This window comes from Scaptodrosophila lebanonensis, unplaced genomic scaffold (assembly GCF_003285725.1).
Source record: "Scaptodrosophila lebanonensis strain 11010-0011.00,11010-0021.00 unplaced genomic scaffold, SlebRS2 tig00000001-arrow-pilon, whole genome shotgun sequence".
NCBI classification, from domain to species: Eukaryota; Metazoa; Arthropoda; class Insecta; order Diptera; family Drosophilidae; genus Scaptodrosophila; species Scaptodrosophila lebanonensis.
Window position 1 is genome coordinate 12,971,713 of NW_022060529.1, and position 25,970 is coordinate 12,997,682.

At 38.6% G+C, this 25,970-nt stretch overlaps 6 protein-coding genes across 11 annotated transcripts; 3 read left to right on the plus strand and 3 right to left on the minus strand.

Moving 5' to 3' along the window:
• Positions 1-757: 757 nt before the first annotated feature.
• Positions 758-13,986, minus strand: LOC115634113 (TGF-beta receptor type-1). 6 transcript variants are annotated; one of them, XM_030531675.1, is made up of 9 exons: positions 13,215-13,986; positions 12,752-13,132; positions 11,499-11,616; positions 8,471-8,604; positions 4,637-4,867; positions 4,190-4,423; positions 3,600-4,123; positions 3,200-3,370; positions 758-3,137 (listed from the first exon to the last, which is right to left on the minus strand). In XM_030531675.1, exons 1-9 carry the CDS (start codon positions 13,282-13,284, stop codon positions 3,048-3,050), a joined length of 1,953 nt encoding a protein of 650 aa, XP_030387535.1. In that variant the 5' UTR covers positions 13,285-13,986; the 3' UTR covers positions 758-3,047. The 6 variants fall into 6 exon arrangements, with proteins under 6 accessions (XP_030387535.1, XP_030387533.1, XP_030387531.1 ...); XM_030531673.1 differs by lacking the exon at positions 8,471-8,604 and adding an exon at positions 10,248-10,390; XM_030531671.1 differs by lacking the exon at positions 8,471-8,604 and adding an exon at positions 11,078-11,328.
• A 434-nt stretch (positions 13,987-14,420) lies between these two features.
• Positions 14,421-15,093, minus strand: LOC115634117 (mitochondrial import receptor subunit TOM7 homolog). The gene is made up of 3 exons (XM_030531681.1): positions 14,970-15,093; positions 14,748-14,916; positions 14,421-14,626 (listed from the first exon to the last, which is right to left on the minus strand). Exons 2-3 carry the CDS (start codon positions 14,845-14,847, stop codon positions 14,562-14,564), a joined length of 165 nt encoding a protein of 54 aa, XP_030387541.1. The 5' UTR covers positions 14,848-14,916; positions 14,970-15,093; the 3' UTR covers positions 14,421-14,561.
• Positions 15,094-15,174: 81 nt separating this feature from the next.
• Positions 15,175-19,695, plus strand: LOC115634116. Its single transcript, XM_030531680.1, has 3 exons — positions 15,175-15,322; positions 15,447-15,519; positions 18,750-19,695. Exons 2-3 carry the CDS (start codon positions 15,469-15,471, stop codon positions 18,939-18,941), a joined length of 243 nt encoding a protein of 80 aa, XP_030387540.1. The 5' UTR covers positions 15,175-15,322; positions 15,447-15,468; the 3' UTR covers positions 18,942-19,695.
• On the plus strand, positions 15,537-17,357 carry LOC115634114. Its single transcript, XM_030531678.1, has one exon. It carries the CDS (start codon positions 15,609-15,611, stop codon positions 17,154-17,156), a length of 1,548 nt encoding a protein of 515 aa, XP_030387538.1. The 5' UTR covers positions 15,537-15,608; the 3' UTR covers positions 17,157-17,357.
• Positions 19,690-21,088, minus strand: LOC115634115. Its single transcript, XM_030531679.1, has 2 exons — positions 20,441-21,088; positions 19,690-20,382 (listed from the first exon to the last, which is right to left on the minus strand). The coding sequence occupies exons 1-2, from the start codon at positions 21,055-21,057 to the stop codon at positions 19,917-19,919; spliced, it is 1,083 nt and encodes a 360-aa protein (XP_030387539.1). The 5' UTR covers positions 21,058-21,088; the 3' UTR covers positions 19,690-19,916.
• A 142-nt stretch (positions 21,089-21,230) lies between these two features.
• LOC115626110 (dymeclin) lies at positions 21,231-24,532 on the plus strand. The gene is made up of 5 exons (XM_030521368.1): positions 21,231-21,533; positions 21,588-22,764; positions 22,828-23,325; positions 23,692-23,814; positions 23,876-24,532. Exons 1-5 carry the CDS (start codon positions 21,391-21,393, stop codon positions 24,023-24,025), a joined length of 2,091 nt encoding a protein of 696 aa, XP_030377228.1. The 5' UTR covers positions 21,231-21,390; the 3' UTR covers positions 24,026-24,532.
• The last annotated feature ends 1,438 nt before the right edge of the window (positions 24,533-25,970 follow it).

Sequence of the window (25,970 nt, forward strand, 5' to 3'; positions counted from 1 at the left end):
TTTCTACAGTAAACGATTTTTTCCAATGCTCGATACAAATCGACAAAGACACTTGTCCTCTATGCATGAACACTGCGATCTTCTTATCCAGCTAGGCTTACAAACGATATAGCCGTATTATTTTAGATAGCTGTCAACGCTACGATCCTTCAAAAAGAATTTATAGCCATAATGTTTATTCGAAGATCACAATCCTTTGACTGTACTACTCTTTAAATTGTTCAGATGCGCAGCTCAGAGGCAGCTTAAGTTGAAAATATGAACGGGAAATGGGCCGTCTGGGCCCTGCTATACCAAGAGACTGGCCTTAATTAGATGTTTTTTACGTGGAACGACAAGATTAATCAGAACGACGATCCAAAGTTAAGGTACTCCTCATGGCATGCCTATATCCATCCATTAATTTTATGAAATAAAACGCCGAAAGTTATGTTTTTACAAATATTTTTTTATTTAAAGTGCCAGTAAAAACGCTGCTTAAAGCTAAAAGTTAGACTCTGTTTACACTTTCAACGCTTTTGTTTTTAACAGTACACCTCACATACATACAAACACATGCAAAGCAAATCTTATTGCCTGCCATGCTCATTTCCAAGTTTTCATCTCGTCCTTTCAAATTCAATTACTGCCCAATACAAAAATTGTTTCCTTTCTCTTATTGGCATATCTATGTATACATATATCTACCGCCTGTCCATCTCATTTCTATCTTAAAATGACCCCAATAGAGAGGTTTCCCACACTTGAGCCATATGACTTAACCATTTAAACTGTTATATTTTTCTCGTTACACAAAACAAAAAGCACAATATTTAGCGTACATATGTTCACCAGCTTAATCGAGAGGAGATAGCCATTGTTCATTCATTTGCGCTTTGAATATAATGGTTGGTTGGAAACTGACACTTTTCAACAATTAGATTCAATTTCCGATTTATAGTTGGGGTTGTACAATCAAATCAATCAATCAATTAATTAATTAATCAATAGTTTGCTGGCCCATGCGAAAAGCGCTTTAATCTCAACGTAGTCTGCAACTTAATAAAACATTCATTTATTAATTCAGATATTGATTGAGCTTAAGCGTATTGCCGTTAAACAATTTTCAGGAATCTATGTAAATATTAAATTTCCATTGACTCATGAAACTTTTCCAATAGGTTGCTTCGTGTTGATGTACAAAGAGACTAAGGCCAACTAAGTAAAAACATTATCGTTAAGCGCGTTACAGTTAGATTTTTCGTACGACATTAATGAATTGAATGCTATTTACAATCGTTTACAATTACAGGAATATAATTTATATTTTTAAATATTTAAATTAGAGGAAATGGCGCGTATGCGTGTTCGTTAAATTAGGTTTAACTTAATGTTGTCTGTTTTGTTTGCCTAAATTAATAGGAAAATCAATTTTGCAGGCCGAAATTGCACGTTTAGTTGATTGTAAGCTAAAATAACAATACATTCAGCATACACATACATACATACAGACATATACATATATATCGTTATTTGCCGACGCAATTTAAAATGCTTACTTGTAGTTAATGCGTTTAAACTTTAAAGTAACATACCTATGAGTAATGTTGCTTGAAAATTGTGTGATAATCTCTCGCACATTTGTTGTTGGCATTGTAATTAGAAGTTGCTTCCTCACATCATTTAATCGTTCTGTAATGTGTGATGTTTTGAATGTTTGGTTTTGGTTTTGCTTTGCTTTAATATTGCGATAATCTCGGTTGTGTGTGTGCGTGTGTGAGAGAATAATTTAAGGAAACTGACAGTAACCTTTATGCTTAACTATGGAATACGGAATATGGTTTGCTCTGATCGTCAATTGGCTTGTTTATTACAATACATACATAACAAATATTGATAAACCTTTAATTCCTTTTAATGAATGTTTTATTTTAAAAAGAACACAATTTCCATGTTCATTACAATTGTTTCTTTGTAATTCCTTAGACGACTTTTAATTTAAGATACTTTCACTTATGACTACGTAAAATAGGAAGAACAAGCTTTGGTTATAACAGAACAAAAGTTGGAACGTTAATGGGGTGCGGTCTGAATATTATTTCAAATACAGGTAGTATTGGCAATATATGTTGTGTGTGTGTGTGTGTGTGTGCTTGTGTGAAATTATGCGGGTGGTGTTTGACAAGTTTACGACGATTTTCTGCAATCAGTGTGTGTATGTGTGTGGATTTGTGAGTTTCATGCAGATCGATACGAAAGGATAACTAAAAATAACTAGGATACAATTAAAGATTATAGCTCGGCTAGGGAGACAACAATTACACAGCAGCTTGGGCGTGGCAAGGGACGCATGTCAATGAAAAAGTTGATGTTTTCATATAAAACGTCGAGGATTATGTGGTAGTTCTTGTTATTGATGTGTATTCCTAAAAATTTGTCTCTTTAATCGTACATTAATGTATATGGTTGGTGTTGTTATTTTCGGTGCACATTGATATTACAGGTCAAAAGGCAACGCATATTACATGCGGCGTTCATTCTCGTTTTATTTAATATATTACTTTTATAGTTTAGTTTTTCGTTTCTAGATTTATTTTTACTGTTTTGCTGCTGCTCAGTCTTGTCGAAGTCTTTTACTGTATTTTGTATTTTCGTTTCGTTTTCATCGTTTTCCATTATTTGTGAACAGTTTGATATAAAAATAGTATGTATGTATAAAACGTATAGTACCCTAATTGATAGCACTAACGGCAGTGCAACGGTCTTTTTTTTATTTTTTTATTTTAATATTATTATTTGTTTACATTCGCACACGCAAGCCACGCCCGCGCTGGCTGCTCGGGAATTGGGGAAAATCTCAGCAAGAAAGTACAACGAAAGTTATATACAAAAGGCAAAAACTAAACTAAACTAATTAACGATAGCTGCTTGGGACCGCTTCCGATCGCAAATCAAACCAAAAGAAGCAAAGTCAAAAGCTTAGGAGCACCTTACAGCTAGTTATATACAAAGTACTCGTAGTGTGTGTTTGAATAGTTGGGATCAGTATTTCTTCTTTTCTGCTCTCTTTAGCGGTTTGCTTGTTGCAAGTCGTTTAAGGTAACACGGGGCCAGGTTACAGGGTACTTATGTACAACAAACGCTGAAGGCTCGACCTCCTGCTGAATTTATTGATGACTATCAGGTGGCATGCACATTAGAGTCACAATCAGTTCTTGACCTTATCCTCGGCATTGATGCTCGCCAATGTTTTCTTAATGCGTAGCGCAGTCAAGCGGGCCACAGGATTTGGATACCAGCATTCTTTCATCACCTTGGCCATGTTGTGCAACACATCGGAGGCGTGCCAGCGATTTGGTATATTGGGGCGGCATTTCTCGATGCACACAACCTGCAACATAGTGACAACATATTATTAGAAGACTCTTATTACTTATCATATAAGAATTAAAATGTGCCTTCACGTAATACTAATTGCTTTTTCTGCCATCAAAATCCGACAATCGATATCACAAACATAACGACTCATAAATAGATCTATGTTATCTACATATTTTCAAGAAAACGACTGCCATAATATTAGTTTTTAAATATGTTGATTTCCAAATATTAAACCGGACCTTTTTCATTTCCTCAATGCTCGGATCGGGCTGGACTACATCATAGTATGGTAATTGATACTCATCGTAAATCATTCCCATATTGCAGCGACGCGCAATCTCCCACAATATTAGCCCAAAGGCGTAAACATCGGCGCGCTTGTACGAATCAAAGTGCTGGGCATTCATGCTCTCGTCCAATACTTCGGGCGCCATATAACGTTTGGTGCCCACACGATGAGTGGAGGGTATGTCTACAGAGTCATCCTTCTCCACGTGACGCACAGCCAGGCCCAGGTCCCCGATGGCGCAGCTCAGATTCGACTTCACCAGAATGTTCTTCGACTTCAGGTCTCGATGAGCAATAGCTGGTTTTCCGCGTGTACCCACAATATCCATATGCAGATGAGCCAGACCTGTGGCTATGCTCAGCGACATATTCAGCATAGTCTTCGTATCCACCGTGTGGGTAGTTAGGTAATCAAAGAGGGATCCATTCTCATGGTAGTCTGTTACAAGCCAAAGCTGTGTCCAGGTGCCATTGTCTGTAAAGAAAAGTAGTTTGCAAGTCTTATCATCCAAAATTGTGGCATTAACAATAGTTCGCCCACCTTTATTATCCGCAGCAATGAAGCCCAAAATGTTCTCGTGCCGCAACATGACTGTTTGATAGATTTCTGCCTCTCGAAACCACGAACACTCCTCGCGACTGGAGAATATTTTAACAGCGACATTCTCACCGCGCCAACGACCCCGCCAGACCTCACCAAAGCGACCCTTACCAATAACATGGCACAGCTGCACCTGACGGGCGATCGAACGCTGCACAAGGAGCGGCAGACCAGCTACACAGAACAGAATTTTGGATTAGATTTATCATTTAATCAGTAACAGTTCAGATATCACTAAATGAATTTCGTTTTGGTATTTATTATTGTATTTTTCAATTAACGAACGAAAAAGTTCGAACTATACATTTTGCAATGCTTAATGTTTTAATCTCTTTTTTCATAAAATTTCAATCACCATTGCAGTCGTAAACGTTCTTAATTACTTACCTGATCCCGACCCTGAAGTGGTCATCTCAATAATGTCGTGTATGGTCGTATTGCCATTGAGTATGGGATCATAAACTGAATCCTCCTTCGCAAATGGCCGACCACTGGCCAAACGCTTCCTGCGCTGACAATAGTACCAAGAGAGAGTGCCCAACAGGCAGATGATCAGAGTGGCGCCCACTATGATAGCGACCAGTACCCAACTATTAAGCTGATGACTGGGCAGAAAATCTAGAGCGGCGTTAACACAAGAGAGACATTAGAAAAATACTAATTTACAGACGTTGGAGAGCGTGTTTATTTCAGTGAAAATTAATGGAAAATTGAAAATGTAGAATACGAAAACATTAGTTGGTGTGTGAGTGTGAGGCATGCCAAGGCAAAATATTATACAGCGTGTCAAGATGTGTGAACCATCATGATAAAAAGGCACAAACCAATCACATCCAAAGAAAGCATAAATAACAACAAGTGGTAGCCGGTGTTAAGATTAAAATATAGTTACGTGCGTTTAGTTTGAAGTGCAGAACATTTATATGTACATTACAGTCTAATGCTATGCCTTTACAAAACCTAAGCATAATTATCTCTAGGTAATAAAAAGTGTAAGTCTATTTAAAAAAGCAAAAGCAGATTTCATTAAAAGTACATACATACTTATGATATTTTGGATTAGCGTGACGCGACCTAGACTTTTTGTCATTAAGTTGTGTGAATAACTATTATCCTAAATTTATGCTTAGGAAAATATTATTGAGAAGAATTCGCTATAAATACACCTGCATAAACATTTATATTACTTCAAAACTAATTTCGTAAGTGGTTGAAAAGCTTTCGACTAATGGAAGATGTTGACAAATGTACTAGTTTCTCTATCTTAATATAATAAAATAATTTGATTTTCAATTTTACGGAAAACCTGCCAATTTAATCTGAAAATCAAAAAGAATCATTAAACCATTCAAATGGCAGCTATATAAAAAATTAAACTATGCAGTGTTTGAAACTAATCTTGGTTGAATGGATGAGATGAGTCTATTTGTCAAGTTTGGTGATAGCCTTCAAGATCTCTCATGACTATGCCAAATCCTTTTCTACCTGCTAATTAGTAGCGTTGGTATCCAAAACGCTTCGGGTAGAGTGAATATAAATATAATCATTGGAAATAGTCCGAATGAGCTCTCAGCGCACCTAGAAGCGTGCGGGCGTGGTATGTGTTGTGTCGGCGTAGTTATTTACAAACCTTAGCATACTTTGCAGCGCACTCCGCTTTACCATTCAGCGCACCATAAACTTAGGACTACACATACATATATAGACACAATAACTAAATACCAAAATAGCTATATAAGGGAATCAACAAAATATGCATACATACATACATATATACTACAGAGTACAGTCAAATGGCAATGGCCGTAACGCTGCCCAGACAACCTAGCCTCAAATTTGAACGCACTTGACAACAGACACGCAAGCAAACAAACAAACACACAAATCTCTGATTGCGCCCAAATGGTCATACATTCATACACTCTGTAAAGTGCACCCACACACAAATACATAGAAAAATGTGCAATGCAAATGAGCACAAACAAGAAGCAAAGCAAAAATGAAAATGCAAAATATATGAAAAAATGCTTCAGACGTCGCGTCAGCGGCGACGACGACGATGACGACGACTGAGCACAAAAATTTCGCAATAAATGAATGAAACGTTGATGACGGCGCTGACGGCAGAGACGCTGCAGTGCACATGAATGGGGCTACCAGCAGTGGCATGAATGAATGAGATGCATAAATAGAGGCAGACACAGACACAGGCACAAACGCATAAACACATACATTTACTTATAAACACAATTACATACATACATTGCACTGTCTGACTGACTGCAGTGCTCCCGCTGCTTTTTGTAAGAGCGAGGGAGGGGAGGGAGCGAGAGATTGCGGGGTGGAAGTGGGGCTGGTGTCTATGGCACTCAAGTGCCGTTCCAGACGAGCCTACTTCCTTTTCTGCCTTTGTTTTTGCGCGTTTTTATTTTTGTGCGTTTTTAACAAGTCAATGGTAAAGGTCAGCAGACGACTCAAACGCACGAGCGACAGGTGAGATCGGTTGACGATGGGAGGAGCGATTTTAGATTCTCAATGCGATATTTTTTTAGGTGCAGTCGCCAAATAGGATAATCCTCAAAATAAAGGGTTAAATCACAAATAACTATTGAGTCCATCCAGTACCCTTTAACTTTTCTACAAATTAATGGCAGGAATTCAAAATACGAGTATATTTTCGGCATGACTATAAAAATAATGAATCGCATTTTAATTATATACATAAATGCATAAATGCACGTTTACTGTATTGTAACTAAAATAAATAATTATAATAAAAATATTGAATATAAACTGACCAATATTCATTGATACCACACTAGTCTGTTGCTCAATGTTGTCGATCACTTGTTCAATTTCAACATAAATAGCTCCGTAATTAGCTGGTAATATGATATTCAAACATACAATGCGAGTTAGTAATGTTGATGGACGATGTTACAGTTTTCTTCAATTTCTTCGTATATTGTGGCGTTTTACCGTATAAACAAACATAAGACATTTACAGTCTGTAACAGTGCGTTATTTTAAAACTTTCACGTCTAATTTTCTCTCTTCATTTTAACATTCATAATATTTTCATTAATTAATGGAAATGCAATGTTATTGGTTCAAACAAACATTTAGGGTATAATTCAAACCTGAATCGCGCATTTAATAACGGAATGCAATTTATATTATTACAAACGAAATTTAATTATCAATTGTCAATTAATTTTCGGGAGACCACTTTGAAAAGTTTTACTTGTAAGTTGTTTAACACTTACGTATGATACATAGTAAGAGTACTGAAAAATATTTGACAAATGTAGTTCAAAAACGAGCTAAGAAGTTGGATACCCGCACGTATACTAGAAGACTTGGTTCAATGTTTAACCGCGATAGTTTTAAAGCTTTGGAAGAAATTGTAATTAAAGTAGACGGATGGACATTGCAATTTCGACTGGTTTTATCAAGCTAATTTTATATATATAGTTTATATACGAGTAGTATGTATGTAGTCCATACACCATACTTCCTTAGAACAAGCTCGATGTACCTCACGCTTGTGAGTATTGGCTAAATTAATCTTTGCCAAGTGGATTACTGACCTCTTTAAAAATTGCAATTTTGCAAGTTTAGTTTATAGCCTAATGTAGCCAATTTTATTCCATTCATTTAACTGTATACCGCCTATAAACATTATCACTAATGGCTTTTCATTCCTTCGAACTTAAGTGTTTGTAATGCAAATGTTTGATTATGAAAATGATAAATAAATCAAATTCATAAACTGTATGAGCGCTCTCCGGAAATACCAATTCTTGTAACATGGATTTGTTTCCATCCATGCGATACAAACATCATGGTAGATGTGTGATACCCTTTGAAAGAGAACAAGAAACAACACGAAGGAGGGCAGAGAAATGTTTTGAGGACGAACAACGCCAAAGTGGATGGTAAGGGGGAAGGGCGTTAAAGCATGATAAGCACTGCGCAAATGCATTTGTGCGTGTGCGAATGTGTATGTGTGTGTGTATGCGTTCGTATGTGTGCGCATTAGTGTTGTGCGCGGCTTTGTTTTGCTACAAAGTTTTCTTTTTTGGCAATGCTTAACAAAATGCAAATGGTGCAATGACATGGGCGTGGCAGGTAATGGGTATGTGGGATGTGTGTGTGAGCGTGTGTGGGGTATTCGTTGTTGGTGTTGTTTTTGTGCTTGTTGTGGTAAGCAACTCTCACCTGGTATGACACCATTGTAATTATCACGCGTATTGCAAAAATCATCTTCGCAACACTTTGTGGAAGAGGTCGGTGTTTTATCATGACACCAGGCGGGATCTTCGGGTGGTAAGTGGTTTTCTAGGTGCAGGCATCTACATACACAATTATTGTTGTTGGTTTTGTTGGTAGTAATAGTAGTAGTATTTTGAGTAGGTAGTATAATAAGCTATGTTATGTAGAACTATAGTAGTTGGTAGTTGTAGTTATAATTAATAAAGTACAAATAGCAGCAAGATTAAGACGCACTAGTTGTTGCTATTATTGTGGCTGTTGCTGTTGTTTTGCTGTTGATCAGTGCAGTTGGAAAGCAGCGAATATCGTAGCTATATATTGAGCAGCTATTTGAGCAGTGGGTTGGCGGGGGAAGTATTAGTGTATTTGTAAAGCCGGCGACAATTCGTTCGAGAAGTTGGAATATTTGCAGGGAATGGTGTATAGAGGGTATAAGACTATAAGCGAGCAATATTACAAGTGAAAAGCAGTTTCGGCAGCCTGTGTATTGTCTCCCTAATCTGTCCTTCACCAAAGATCGAGTATGAGACGAGTTATAGCAACTCTCAAAAAGTTTTTAGAAAAACATTCCTCGGGAATCAGCATAAGAGGCAAGGACCGGGGACTGGACTTCGGCAAAAAATTCGACTAAAAGAAACGAAGTCTTACACACAAAATGAGGAAACGATAAAAATCCAATCAGTAAATTCCACCAGACAAGAGTGAATAGCCCTACTATTCAGCGTATATTGTACACTAGATGGCTTTAGCATTAGAACCAATCGAAGATAAGTATTATTTTCAATAAATTCAAAACCATAGCGCAATGTTTTGTTTTGTTTTGTATTGGGAGTTTCCTTTGATGCAATTATGGCTTTAAAAATTGTTAATTCTTGTTCTTCATATCAAACGGCTGAATTCAACCCCTGGTCGGAATGTAGTATATGGAGAAAGTATTATTCAATCAATATACCTTGTTAAAATACTTTTTCCATCTAGTGTACACATTTCTACACTTTGTACAAGAAAAAATGTATCTACAATAAGGCCCAAATATCGTCTCATACATTCTTATATGGACTTCAAAATTCGTGACTACAAATCCAAAAATCGCAAAAATAATTTGCATGCAAAAAATTTTGTTTTTTTTGTTTTATCGTACTAATAGCCAAAAAATGTATTGTGATTGTTTGCGTACTAGTGTTTACGTGTATGTGTTTGTGTGTTGTTGAGCTAAATGTGCAGTTAGAAAGACAGAAATAGGCAGGCAAGCCGTGCAAAAAATTAAATTAAAATAAAATTAGCCTTGATTATCAAACAAACAAAAGGGGGCCGAGCAGAGCAGAAAGAGGCGGCACAAACATATAGAGATATGCATGTATGTATAAAGTAAAAGCAAACTAAGTGCATGTGGGGGGAAGATCAAAATTAAAAATATAATATTTAATTTATAGTACACATACTAAATTGCTGTAAAAACCAAAAAGGCTATAGTTAATGTTAAGTTGTGAAATTGTTTTTGTTGTTGTTGCTGTTGTTGTGGCCAGACAAGAGTGTTCTTGTTGCTGTTGTTGTAGTGCATAATTAGCAAAAATTAAAGAGCGTGAAAGAGTGCGCTAATAGATTAGGAGCATAGAGTTTGTCCATCTGATTGATTTTGGGATTGTTTTTGGTTGTTTGGTTTTAGGGTTTTTGTGTTTTTGTTTTGCTTGATTGATTGATTGATATGTTGTGATATAGGTACCTTTTTCAAATATCCTTTTCATTAGCTCGTCTTTATTGCAGAAATCATCTCTACAACAATTAATTCTATACGTGGGCATTTTGTAGAGACTGGTGAGGCATTCGAGCGGCTCGCGATGCAAATCGTATTTCTTATCGAGGCAACTATGAAAAGAGAGGCGGCGTTTGTAACGGTAAATACAGAAACAGTGAGCAAAGGAGAGCGCATGAGCGAACGGGCAAGTCGTGGGTGGTTTTTGTTTTTTTTTTTTTTTTGTAATATGTTCGTTTATCGTTTGGAACGTACGAAAGAGCGAGAAGTAGGGTGGCAAGAGTAGCACAAAAGAGAGAAAGAGAGAGGGAAAGAGATAAAATATAACAATTAAAACAAATTAGTAAAAATGCATGAACACTGCTACAGAATTTGTTGTTGTTGCTATTGTTGTTGTAGCCTCTGTTGTTGCTGCTTTTTGACTACTCGCTAATTGAAATTCAGTCTGGTTAGTAGCAATCAAAAATATATAAAACTTAAATTGTTGTTGGATATGGTGGTATTTTTTTGTTTTTTTATCAACATGTGCAAAATTATTAAAAACTTTGCAAGCTGTTGTTGGGTTTAGTAAGGCTCTGCATTTAAGTTAAACAATTCATTGTTGATCTCTTTTGTTGTTTTATCAACTCAACGAGCATGGAAACAGTCGAACAAACAAACGAACGAACTAACGAATTAACGCAGAAACTTCAACGGCGTGCGTTATTTGATAGGTGAGGAGAGAGGGGGCAGTAGTAGTAGTAGTATGCACAAATGTATGTTTTGTAGTGAGATCTGGGCTGGCGTGCATTTTTGCGCACCTTCGTAGTAGGTCTGCTGCTGGTCTGGAAATGAAGACGACGAGAACGACGACGACGATGATGATGACGTTGCGTTGCGCAGCGCATAGTACTTAATAATGGGTCGCAGTTCTCGATTGCAAAAGTCCCGATCATTGCAACAGGCATGACCACCTCGTCTGGCGGCTGGCCTTGCGGTCGGCCCACCATGGCGACCATCGTTGCACCAAATGAAGCGACCAGGTGGAAAACTCTGCGACATGTTGAGACAGCTGCGTGTGTGCACAACACAAGGCCACAAAGGCGACCATAAACCATAAAGAAATCACATTTTTATGGTATTTTTGTGTGCGCGTAAATTAAGTTAATTGTTAATCGATTGGTCGTTCGGAGTTCTTATAACGGGACATTGTAACATAAGAGTATATTTTATGAAACTTACCTAAAACTGAAGAGAATCTTGCTATCAACATCCTTTTCCACAGACGTAAAACAATAGCCATCGGTTTCGCAAATGTGATTGCTATCCTTGCAAATGTCGCAGTGGCATTTAATTTTTCCTAAAAATAATTAAGGATTTGGTCATTGAAATAAATTGTTTTTTTCTCGCTTTGCTTAATATTTTTTAACGAAACATGATTACATATGGTGCCTTCTCGTTCTAAAATTATTGATGAAACCGCTGTAGTTAAAGTTAATGAAATTCCAGCTTAAAGTGAATTTATAACATTACGTATACGTTCTACAAGTCCTTCCATTCTAATATTCAAATCAATTTATATAAGGCTGAAAACTTGGTTTTTATGTTCCCTATATATTTAACTATTTGTTCGGGATTGTTAATTAATATACGTACAAATGTGTGTGGCCTGAAAAACATAGCCAAATAGCTGGCTTTCGGAAGTCTTGTTCTGTATGAACTTTACCATAGATTTGCATTATTTAAGTTGTTTAATAATCGTCTATCACTATAGTTTGTAGTAAATGCAAATGTACAATAAGAAACATCGTCATTTTAAAAGGTATCCCCATTCATCTATAAAACCAATTTCAAAATCGTCTTTGACAAGTTATGTTGCCCTGCTTTTTCCAAGGCATATGGCAGGTTTTTTGAAGCGCGCCCGCCAACGTGTGAAACGTGCAAAAACAAAACATGGAGAAACAAAGCGGACGAGCGAACAAGTGCAAAGACGAAAACAAATGTATAGAGATGGAGGGCAGAAAACCAGACGGAGCGCGCGCCGTTTGCGGGTAAAGACAATAAGACTAAGACCAGTTTTGTTTGCCAGACGACCGTCGAACCATGCGGCAGCGTCTGAGCTGCACTTGCAACCACAAGTGCATAAAATGCATACAAGTGGGGGTGTCTATTTAGGTGCATGTTTACTCGTGTATGCGTTTTTTGTTTGTGTGTGTGTTTGTGAGTTGTCTGGCACATTGACATCACTGACGTCACTCATCGTCTGCTGCGGCTGCCGGCTGGTCCGCCTGGCTGCACTTTAACACGTTCTCAGAACCGACAAGACGGGACCAGGCAAGACCAACCAAGAGGAGACGACACGAGGCGGGAAGAGCCGCAACGCTTAGTCCGTTTTCATTCAAAGTCTTTGAGGTGTTAAAGTCACGCGAGCATTGGTCTGTCTATTCATTAAGCGTCTGGCCTGATCTCGTGGCGGTTTTTTTTTTTCAACTTACTATCGAGTTTTTTCAGATGTGTCGGTCCAAATGTGGGCGATGACATTTGCGTCTGTGTGGCAGCTGGCGCTTGGGAATGGGCCAACATAATTGGAACTGCACTATTGTTATTGTTGCTATTGTTGCTATTGTTGTTATTATTGTTTTTATTACTATTATTGTTGTAGGTGCTATGGCTGCTGTTATCAGTCGGTGGCGCCGACATCGATGTTGTTAGATAAGCCGCAGCTGATTCGTTGGCATGTTGCGCGCCAATCTCGGCGGCTTTCTTTGTTGCAGCTGCCACTGTAGCTGGTTTTTCATTTAGTGACTGGAACCATGCATCTTTGGAGCTTTGCCCAGTCACATTTGTGGTATTTATGACTATTTCGATTGGTGTGCCTAAATTTAATTGAAAATAATAGGTTAGTTTCGCACCTAGGCCAGAGCTGCTACACGTCGTCTTTATCGCCTATGAACTTACCACAAACAGCATTGAGGAGCACGCTGAAGCAGAGCAGCCACAACAGAGGCTCTAAAACGTGCTGCGACATTTTAATTGTTTTTGGTAATCGCAATCGCTTGTTTACTTATGTACGTATGTATATGTATTTGATTCGTTTCGTATTCTCCCTTCTACTTTGGGACTTTTCTTTTATTTTCCGCACTACACACGCTTACAATAACAACAACACACACCCATGCACACGCACGCACACACAATCACAAGTTCAAAGTCTAGGAGCTGTGGCAGTGGCGACAAAGGAGAAGACGACAACGACGGCGGCGTCTCAACGAGTTGCAATTTATTTACTTGCGTTTACGCCACAAACAAAAATACGCAAAGGAGGCGGCGGCAGTGGTGGCGATGGCGGAGCTCCCAACAACGACTAATTTGCTTTGTATTGCGCATTTAATGTTGAGGACTCGCGCTGCTCGCGCAGCAACAAGGTTACATTTTGTTTGTACATTCTTTATTAATTAATAAGAGCACTTTATGCCTTTTAGCACATATTTTACGCGTTGTTCGCTACTTCTTGCACCAATAAAATCATACACCCAATTGGAAAAACTCGTCCCCACTTCACGCACGGCAGAAATTTTTCATAGGGTTTTCATCGCGCAATATTTGGACTTCAGCGGTTTGTTCGGCAAAAAACTTTTATTTCAAATAGTGCCCGGCACTTTGATTTGCAATTTTCACCAATTTATATGTATTATTTTGCTTTATTTTTGTGTTAAATGTGCAATTTTGCATACCGAAATAAGTCAGAACTTGCGTATAGTTTGCGAACGATTTAGCTCAAATGAACCAAAAGCTTATCGCTCTAGCTCAATACCTCGATAACAGCCGCGAACGTACGAAAGCTTGCCACCTGATTTGACTTTAAGGAATGTCGTGATTCGACTCGTGACACGTTGACTGAATTTTATTAATATGTTTAAGGATGATTAAACGAAATTATGATATAAAGTAGGAAGTTTATCCACCAGTGAAATAATACATGCTGCATTCCTCAATCAATCTTGATATTTGTATAAATATATACACATTTAAATTCAGTGTGATCCAAATCACATTATATGTATTATTTTGCAATACATCTATTTGAATATGGTCTAACTGTACTGTTCTTGGACTCTTTCGTAATTCAAGAACTGTACTTTTATCATATTGAAGCCAACAACGTTATTTTTTAATATGACAGAAATTTATTTTCAATAACTGCAGGTACTATGAAACTGCCAAAGAATTAACAAAACCACATCCAGTCAGCAGCCCACGACGTCTCAGTGTCGAATCCACAACATGACGAATTGACTTAAGATTTTACTGCCATAGGAGGCTCAGAATGGTAAGCGGTGGCATGCCAGGTTCGGCACCTTTGGAGAAACCTAAAATTACATAAAACATACGCACATGTTCATATGTACACACATAGGGTAATCAATAAAAACGAAGTTAGCAGCTGCTTCTTCTTCTGTTGCACATGTTCTGCCAAAAGAAAACACTTACCTAGGTATAGCACCATCGGCACGAATCCCCAATGAAATACTGTTTGCACAGCACTTACTACAACGCCAAGGCGTTCCTTAACTCCATCCGATAGAACCATTGTAATTCTGTGCTCTTGGACAATTTCTTTATGGAATAATAAATGCACAACAGCGATGCTCGGCACGGACTAAAAAGATAGTGTTGATAAATGCAAGAACACAGAGCATAAAACAAACTTACATATCAGATTCTTATAATATGTGAATCGTTTAAAAATTAGGTTTATGACAATTGGGAGGTTTGTTTTAAATCCCAACTTTTTCACAGCACACTAAAAGCAATAAATTCGTAAAATCGCCAGTTCAGGCAAAATAACGTTAGTGCTGCCAGATCAACATTTTTTTGTAAACATGTGGCCATGCAACCATAGGTGCCCAACGTTCTTTTCAGCCCTGTCAGTCCGTGTGTGGCACGCGTTCTTGCGAACATATTTTAATTTTATTTATTTGCAAACCTGTAACATTTCTCTACGCAGAACATAAATAACTGCAGCGGCAGACACACAAAGCAAACACTTTCCCCAATCAAATAACGTAAGTGATAAGAAAACACAATCAACTTTCTCGCCGCTGACATGAAACAATGAAAAAGAATAATCAATTTTTATTATGTAAGCTGGCTAACATTTTAAATCAATCGAAATATGTTTACTTGCAGTAAATTTTTGCTTGAACGGACCATGAAAACAACTAATATCGGATTGTATGCTTTCCGTTTAACCTTCGGTCAGGTGAGCAAAAAATAAAAAAGCGACAACATAACTGCAATATTATGCAGGGAAATTTTGGGGATATTTTGTGAGTACTGGGAATTTTCCAAATGATTTGTGAAAATACGCATATGCTTGATCGTGTTAATGTAATGGAATCCAGCTTAGATAATTATAAGCCCGGCGATTTATGTTTGGATTGCAAGGAGCAAGGTGTAGACAACAAGCTACGCTTCTTCTACATCAGTCTCGAGGAGCAGGTTCTAAAATGCGAATCCAGAACTTGTCTTTGGCCGCACAACGACGAAATCTCGTCAGATGAGGACGAATCACCCGCGATTGCAGTATTTAATAACTTTATCTCACCACCTCTGCCAGCATGCAATGAAACTGCTAATGCATTGCCTGTGACGCCACCAGAGAAGCAGTGTTCCCTAAATGACTTACGCATTTCGCCGTCCTCTCCTTCTACTAAAAGTAAAGATGAAAAGCGAATCAAACCCATTTCCAAATCGTTGTCAGCCCTTTATGCAAATGAATGTGCGGACACTTCTGTGGCGGAGCAATCAATAGATAATTTTAAATGGTTAAATCCAAACCTATCGGCCGAAAAGCAACCGGAACCGGGAAGCAACACAAATTACGACATTCCTATTACAGAATTTGACATTGAAGATATACTCGCTTTGCCCGAGTCTTCTGATAATTCCTCACTGGATCGTCAAGAAAGCCTGCGAGAAATAATGGAACTGCTTGCAGCAACCGGCAATGAAACTGCTAAAGCATTCCCTGTGACGCCATCACGAAAGCAGTGTTCCCTAAATGACTTACGCGTTTCGCCGTCCTCTCCTTCTACTAAAAGTAAAGATGAAAAGCGAATTAAACCCATTTCCACATCTTTGCCAGCCTTATATGCAATGCCGTCCACATCAGCTACACCTGAATGTGCGGACACGGCTGTGGCGGAGCAATCAATAGATAATTTGAAATGGTTAAATCCAAACCTATCGGCCGAAAAGCAACCGGAACCGGAAAGCAGCTCAAATTACGACATTCCTATTACAGAATTGGACATTGAAGATATACTCGCTTTGCCCGAGTCTTCTGATAATTCCGCACTGGATCATCAAGAAAGTCTGCGAGATATAATAGAACTGCTTACGGCAAGCTCACCCCTGAAACAACCACCATCGCCTGCCAAAACCGAAATCGACAAAGAGCTTATAATAGAACCGGCATCAATAATCCCTCGGCACGGTTCTTCTAGGTCAAACATATTCGTAAAGCCGCGAAAGGCGTCGACTTTGACAAAAAAGGAGAAAAAACCGACAAGAGATAACTTAAACATAAACGTGGTGTTGAAATCATCTAATCCCACTGAAACAGAAGGAGATGACTCTGTAAGCTTAATCAAAGATGAATCAGAGGCATCGTCTAAGGCGAATCCTTCAGATATGCCTGGGACCGATCTGACGCCTTTTATGGCCGCCATAAATCGACAATCTGAAAATACCCGTCGTAAAATTAGCAATCGACGCAAACATAGCTTCAATAGAGGCAACAATCCTGTCGGCGCAGCGGCGCTAAAGAGTCTGATAAATGACATCGAAAGTACCAGACAAGCGGCTGCCCAACAGACCAAGAGCGTTCAAAAATAGGTTTAATTTAAAAGAAAGAAATTTCCGCGCATTTCATTTTAAATGTGTGTGAGTATATACAATTCTATAATGAGAACATTAAATAGAAATTGTATTTTAAAATAGTCGAACCTAATTAAATTGAGTCACTTAAATTAATGAGCAATTTTCCATAACAATTGTTTAGTTAGCATTCCTTAAATAAAAATACCTTCAAATTTAGAATGCGCTTTATATTGATTATCTTGGGAGACTTAATAAATCTACTGAGCAATTTGATATGGTGCTTAGAATGGAATGGAATTTCGAGTTATCGAAGTTGGACTGTTTATTATTCTCGTACTATATATTAGAGAATGGTTGCGACTGATAATATATGTATATATACATATATGTACATTATGGCACGCGTCCATGGCATGATGTCGGATCTGATTTAAATAAATGCTGCGTAGATAAAGCTATCAGACAGCTCTGGACATTGAAACCAATTCACGATCAATGTTGGGACAACCTGTTCGAATAGATTTAAGCTATAGATCCCGGGTGTTACAGTTATATTACTAATTGACTCTTAATGTAAAAATTGAATACGCTAGGATCTAATACCCTTATCTACCTGGTTATGATGAGATATCAAAACATGCACAATGGGATGAAAACACACGTACTCGGCTTATCAACAATGTGGCTTACCGCGGTGCGCTGATACGTCACACATTCCGACGTAAAAACTTATTGCGACTTTGACAATGGCATGTAAATATGTATGTGCATACATACATACTTTATTATGTGCGTAGGGCAATGCTTTGATTAAAAAGAATGCAACACCCATATTATGGGTATAGTAGGCCGTTTATTAAAGGCGTACGTCTATCAATTGATGATTGACGGTGGCGCAAGAACTCGCATAACATCTTATCAATTCCAATCGCCTACAGTTCGTTGAACGTAGACAGTACGAGTATTACCCCTTTGGTTCGAGGGTGTTCCACTTTCCGTTGCTAAGCACAAAATGTGCTGCGTAGTTGACGTCGCCGGCAATTACGACAAGTGGGCAGTGGGCCAAGTTTTTTCCTTGTCCGATCCGTCTAAAATAGAACTTGTAAATAAACAGAATGCTAAAGTTAAACGCAATCCATATCTAGGTGTGCTGAAAAGTGTATGTTTTTGATTTAAATTTGTGTTTTTAGTTTGAAAATAATAGTTTGCATCTATGTATGTATGCGGTTTATACATACATATGTATATTTTGATTTGTTGACAAATATTTTGCCTGGGGTTGTGCGTTTGTTGAAAACACACTCAGTGCGCATTAACAAATATAAATCATAACATATCCATTGAGACAATGGAATTAAGTATCGTAGGGAGGGAGCTTTGGAGGTTATACGAATAGGTCTCTGAGTATAGTTAACAAAAAGCATGGCTATTGAGTCTGACGAGATTATTAAAATGAATTATCAACAACCCAGAACTTTTCTCGCTAAATCATTGTGTACAGCAAAGAAAAGAAAAGGTCAAATAGATATAAGATTTTAATATATGGAAAACACTGGAAAATCTGATAACTACTCACTAACTAATAAAACGTTTTTTTTTCTGTTTCAGACGCCGCACCTAGCTGCGCAGGCCTCCACACACAGCAGCCATGCTTTCACCACAAATTCGTCGAGGCCCAATCGTGTGGTGACGCGTTCCGCTACCATGTTGGCGCTCTTTGGAATTGCACTGTCTTCGTTCAGTCTTAAGCAGCTGCTAGCCAAGAAGCACAACAAACACAATGCACTCCGCAAACTTTAAGCGGCACTGATCGCGGCTCTGGTAAATGCAGGCGAGCAACGACAAAGCCACAACATCCGCAGAAAAAGTCGATGCGTAGTCATGAACTGTAGCATAACATCCATTCATCTTAATCATTATAGTGTATATTTGTTTAAGTTTAGGTCAGCATATCGCACACATACACACACACACACACACGCTACGAAAATCAACTACAGGGTCGTGACCACAAGCTCTCCAGCATTGCGTCTTGCCGCGCTTGTTTTATATAAAACATTATATTTTATTTTGAAATATTGAAAACCGATTTGTGTTTCCCATCTGCATACGCATATTTAGTTATTAATAACTTCCACAAACACTCACGCACACACGCATCGGTTTTGCATATTTCCGCAACGCCCTTAACTAAAAGGAATAAATTTGTGATAATTCTGCATGAGTGTACGTATTATGTGACAAGAGAACACGCCAAAATTAATTTCGATTTGCAACTGTCTGCGCAATCAAAAATGATGTGATTGCTTTTTAGTTTTATTTTGTCGTACATCTATGAATGTGAACAAACCCTAAATACTTAGCTATGAATTTTATGTGAAGTCTAAATACATTTGAGAAGGATCTGAAAACGACTAAGGGGAAATCCAAAAGAGCATAATAGCATAATCAATAACAAAACTGAGCGGTAGTCTGTCGAGTACGATGAGCAAATGTACGCAGTATACAACAAATAATTTAGTTTTAGTTGAATTCAAAAATAAACTTATTGAAAGAAAAAACGCTATTACTTTAATTTAGAATCGGACTATGAATAAGTATTCGCATATCAAAGTCAGGCCTATTTTACCCGGGACAGTCTTCTGCAATGTATCTTGATCTTCATGTATCTTGATAAAAAGGCCTGACTTTGTGTATTGTTTCTCACTTGCCTACTTTAAATATTGTGCCTACATAAATTAATTCATATAATGTAAATCTATTATGGAAGAATCATTATGACGGTTTACTATGAGAGTCTCGATGCTTTTGCTGCTCCTGCATGCGTAAATCCTTTCGATGTGCTGCCTTCTGTGCACGATGTGTGCAGCGCCAGTGATGGATGGTACAATCGGCATCCGGATCGTTGTCGTCAACCAAACGCTCTCGTTGTCGGGCATCCCAGAACTGGAGCGTCCTTATTGATGGTAGTGGAAAATTTTTGCGAAGCAACATATCGTACACCCTGCTGCTAGCTGCATACAAGGCACAAGCATCCACCAAATCTGATTCTGGCCAAACAATCCGTTTGTTGTGTTGTATTTTATCGATCTGAGCTGATGAGAATATGGTCTGCAAACGATTACACAGCTGACTATACTGTCCTTCCGCCTTCTCCAGCTTCTTTTGCAGCTTCCCCATTGCTTTTACATTGTCTTCCTCAGCGAGTTTCATTTTAAAGTTTATTCGTTTTAGCTCAGTGCTGAAAATAAAGCATTAGTATGAGAAATTGGATATACTTCTTTTCACATTCGACATACTTCTCTTGTTCAAGTGCACTGAGATAGGCATCTGCATCTATCACAACTGTCTTTGTACTCTCGACTTCGTCGTAGACTTCATGGGAACCGGAGGTATTCTGAGTCTGAGTTTTTCCCTGCTTTCTATCGTACTCGTCCAGGAGCGCATTGACAATCTGCTTTCTTTTAGATACAAGAATTGCCTGTCGCTCCTGTTCATACTCCTCTGCAAGTGTTGAGCCACATTCTTCGTTTTCAATTGCAGTTTCGTGACCATTTTCGTATTGATCTGGTAATGGAGAGTCTGATATCCCAGTGACCATGTCATTATTGGGCGAGTGTTTTATCTTAGGTTCCGGATCACATTCGCCTGTCTGTAAAAACTCATCTTCATGCTCCTGACCATCATCTTTGTATACACTAGGTACTGCATTGGCAAGGAGAACACACTTTGAATCGCGGTCGAAGTCGACGGGTGTGAAGTGCTCTTCGCATACGCGCTCAACTTCCGTGTCGACTTCTCGATTACAGAAAAGCACCCATTGTTCCTGCACCTCCGGATCTTTGGGGAATTCAAAAGTACCCAAATTGGGTACCTCTTGAAAGTGATTCAGACAGTCTGAAACAGCACAAAGCATTTTATTCTAAATATTCTCGCACGCCTCACATGGATAGGATTCCGAAGCAAAACAAAACAAATTGTAATCATATGGTACGTCCAGAGTTGCCACCTGTCGCATGCCCAGTGTTGATGAACGCACCCACATTACCATATGATGAAAAAAACCTTACAAATGGATGACGTGCCCGTGCCACCGACAGGGAATTGTTATTGTTTTTGAACCGAAAAAAATTGTGTCCTCGCTGTAGAACAGCACAACAAATGCGGTAAACGGGATACATATCTGCTAAGCAAGGAGCCGAGTGCATAGAGTTCGTGGTCGGCGTCATCGAGCACATTTAAGTAGGAAATGGGCATCAACGTAAGCAGAAATGCCGATTTGGCTTCCAATGATTTGCTGTGCCGCCTCGTTGGGAGGAGGCACATAGCTGCTGATGACGAGCCCTATTGGAACGGCTTGCTCAACTACAACATTGTCATGCCGGAAAACAGGTAAGTTGTATTTCGCATTGTTGGTGGCTGACTCGCAATTTATGCCCTTTACAGCCAAGATCAGCTGAATCTGGACTCGCGGCTAGAGTCGCTGTGTCAATCGTTCATAAGCAATAATCTGAAGACGGGAAACTTTGGCTCGTTGATTACTGTGTTTCTAGAGAAGGCCACCGAGCTGTTGTCACTGTCAGATCAAGAGAGTAATATGCATGTGTGGCAGACCTTTAATGCGCTCTTCATAATACGGACGCTCGTGAAGTATATTAATGAGACGGGCTCGGAGTTTCAACTGTTGCAGCATTTCGAGGCTATGCCCAGCGAGGACATGTTACGGGCGGAGCAGGAACAGCCGTCTGCACCACCCGAAAGCGCAACTATAGCCATTGAAGCTACGGAAAAGTTGGGGCCTCCGGTTATTGTAGATGGGGCGAAATTCGAGACTTTTATTGATGCGCTAGTGAATCTTATTGTTGTGATACCTGTCAAGGAGTTCACTTATCACCTGCATATGGAGGCAGTCAACTCCATCATCACACTGCTGTCGGTTCATCTGTTTGCACAACAGCCAACGGAGAAGTCCATCGTCTTTCGAACCATTTACAAGTGCCAGCATGCTAATGTGTTGATGTCTGCGCTATTGCATTTTGTGTCGCGCATGGTTGAGGTGCCGCACACCATGTTTGGGTCCAGTTCAGCAGGCTCCTTTGTGTTTGGCATTGCCGAGTCACTGCTGTCCATGTTCACGTTTCGCAAACAGCAGGATGTGCTTAAGGCGAACAATGCTACTGGCGCAGAGCTCTCACAGCAGTTTCGAACACACTATCCGTTAGCTAATCAGAGCCTGCTTCTCATCCTGGTCCTCACTAATCACTACACGGCCCAAGATAATGCCTATCGCACGAGTCTTTTTAGCTGTGCAGATTCCAAGGATTCGCCGAAGGAGGGCAGTCAGGCTGTTTCCTTCCAAATAGATTTCTCGGCAGTCTATGACACGCTCTGTCGCATTGTTACCATCGATCAGGCCACGCTACTGCTCTACCTGCTGCTTCATCGCAATGAGCGTTTCTATCGGTTTGTCATGCAGCAGAATGATCTGGAACAGTTAGTTATTCCTATATTGCAAACTCTATACAACGCACCAGACAGCAATTCGCATCACATCTATATGTCCCTCATTGTACTGCTAATTCTAAGCGAAGACGAAGGCTTTAACAAGAACGTGCACACAATTGTGAGTGATAAATTTTGCCCGACATTTGATACGCTTCTCTTTATCACATTTTGCCCATTACAGATGCTAAAGAACATCACGTGGTATACAGAGCGCACAATATCGGAAATATCGCTTGGTGGCATTCTTATTTTGATCGTCATACGCACCATACAGTACAACATGCTAAAAATGCGCGACAAGTACTTGCATACGAATTGCTTGGCCGCTTTGGCCAACATGTCCGGCCACTTCCGAGCGCTTCACCCGTATGTTGCTCAGCGTCTAGTTTCGCTGTTTGAAACGCTAGCACGCAAGCATACGCGCCTGGATGCGCAATTGAAGGAGCCTGCCGATAGTGCCGTCTTCGTGAATGTATCCACCACTCCTGAGGATATGATGCAGGATCTCAGTGTGCTGGAGGAGGTGCTGCGCATGGTATTGGAAATTCTAAATTCCTGTCTGACCAACCAGCTTGTCTATTGCCCCAATTTGGTCTATACATTGTTGTACAAGCGCAGCGTTTTCGAGGGCTTCCGCAGTCATCATGCCTTTCAAGATGTTATACAGAACATTGACATGGTGAGTAGAATTCAATTAAAAGTTACCCTAGATTAAGAACTTAGTAAATTTAGCGTTTCCAAATGGTTTATTGTTTTAAAAAATTTGTTACTAAAACCATTTGCGTGTTTCAAATGCTCGTAAGTCACATTGGAAAAGTAAGAAATTTGTTTAGAGTGCAGATATAAGCAATACAATCCGAAAACTTAGCCAGAATATTTTCCAATCCATATTGTTAAGAAGCACGATTCCTCAGCATTATTAATTCCCCTAAATATATACATTAGTTTTGAATTTTTGCTTAGTTAGGCGGCTTAGTAGAAGCCCATTGCTCAGAAATGCGCCCAAAATCTGATCAATCTGTAAATTGTGGTATATATCTTACAGGTTGTTGGATTCTTCTCGTCTCGACTGCAACGCGTGCAGGAGCAACGGGGAGAGCTTGGCGTTAATGAAGTGCTAGAAGTGATATCAAAGGGCGCTAGCCAATGGTCCAGCGATCGATTGAGAGTAAGCTCCTGGCATTATGTACTATAGCTTTAAATCGAATACATTTTAAAATTTGCTGCAGAAATTTCCCGACCTTAAGTTTAAATATGTTGAGGAGGATGCACCCGAGGAGTTTTTCATTCCATATGTCTGGACGTTGGTCTGCAAGTACGGCTGTGTACACTTTAGCTCCGAGAGCATCAAAAGTGTCACAACAGATATTGCCTGCTAATATTGGCCCCATACACGGATTGTGGTCGGAAGGATTCACTTTAATTTGCAATATGAAAAAGTTCAGCTTTTTGCTGGAGCATGCACACACAAACACATACTTTTCGTTTAAGTCTGCGCCCTTTATATTCTAAATATTTATTTAACAGTTGGCATACGTGGTAGTTGTGCGCTGTTTTCAAATTACACACTGATTGAAGCCAAAAGGTCACACTTTAAGCAGCTTGTACGTTGACGATAAAAAACATACATGTTAAAAAATACTTATTACCTATCATAGTTTTAAACAAATCCATATGGGAAATGTTCAAGATAATAACAAAATAATTATTTTGCTACGCTAATTACAAACAAACGAGTATATAGTGAAGAAAATGTTAAGCTCCAAACGCCTATCAAACGATTGTAATAATCAACAACTATACAAAACATATTAAATAAACAAAATATATATACATATTATATATATATATATATTTACACAGTGTATGTTAGTTTAATATATAAATTATTATTGTATTTAGAAATTGGAAAATTCATAAATTAAATATTAACAAAACTGATGAATGCAAGTCAGGGGCTTTGTATTTTACTGAATGACTGAGTCGATCATGCTGTCTTCAATAGGAATGATTGGAAGAGCAAAGTTTATTTTGGATAAATGGCTGAGGCGATGAAAAGGATGGGTAGAGGGTATTTAATAGTTGGACTGTTGTGCTGCAGTAAATAAGGGACCATTATGGAGAGTATTATTTTATGGTCGATGATTTGGAACATTAATTATCGTCAGTCACAGCATTTATAGTTGCTTTTTTGTTATTGATTGATTACTAGAACTGGCTAGTCGTGATATTGAGTTGGCTTTGTGGTTTCTTAATACTATTGAAAGGCTAAACGAGTACACACTATTCGTATAATAGGTTTGCGTGAACGGAACGTGAAAAATATTATACAAGTATGTTGAACTATGCAAGCTCTGCCTATAAGAGTAGAACTCCTTTTTTCTGAGACTTGACACCCTCACTTCTTGATAAAATTATCTTCAGCTGCCCCGAATATATACTCATCCACTGTATCTGACATCAAAATATTTTTCATAATAATGAGTCTGACGCTTTATAGAGTAAAGATTCCGTACTATCTTATCTTTGAAGTAGTATATCGTAAATTAATGAAAAATTTATTTAAAGGGTAGGAGAAGCACCGTTCCGTCTGTTACGATTAGACGATTATAGTCTGAAGACTAGACTCTTCTGAATTTGAACAGATCGCAGATTATAAAAAATAGTTATTGAATAAATAAATTGATTCAATAAATATGTTCATTTTATTTTTATTAGGATATATTTCAGATATTAAATGATTTGCAAAAATTGATTTGAAGAAAATTATCAAACAGATTTACAATTTCTGATTATGTGATTTACAATTTAGTTATGATATGATATATCGATCATTTTATTATAAATTTTTAAGAAATTTGGTAAATTGTTAAGGGAAGTCAATTAATTGTTTTTGTTTTGTTTCCTTTTTCCCAAATCATATTTTGACGCCATTTCAGGGAGATTAGAGATATAAACATTCTTGACTCTCGCAAATAAGATCCTAGCGACGCCCATGCCATGGCATATGTGCAAGAGGTTGTCTTCAGCTCCTGAACAGTTAAAACGTCATCGTGTCCATTTGGCGACGTCCATTGATCTTTGCTCATGAAGGCAGATATTTACACTGTGCACACTATAGGACAGCAGCAGCAGAAAAAACAACAAAAATAAGTATAAGTATGTTGTGTTATTTCCCCCCGTTGCGGTGACTGACAAAAAAAAAAACAAACCCACAACAATGGGACAAAGAAGGGACTTTTACTGCCTACCACGCGAGGTTCATTGACATTCGATGCGGAGTCGAGCACTCTGGCTTTAAAATAGACATAGAGGCACAATCAA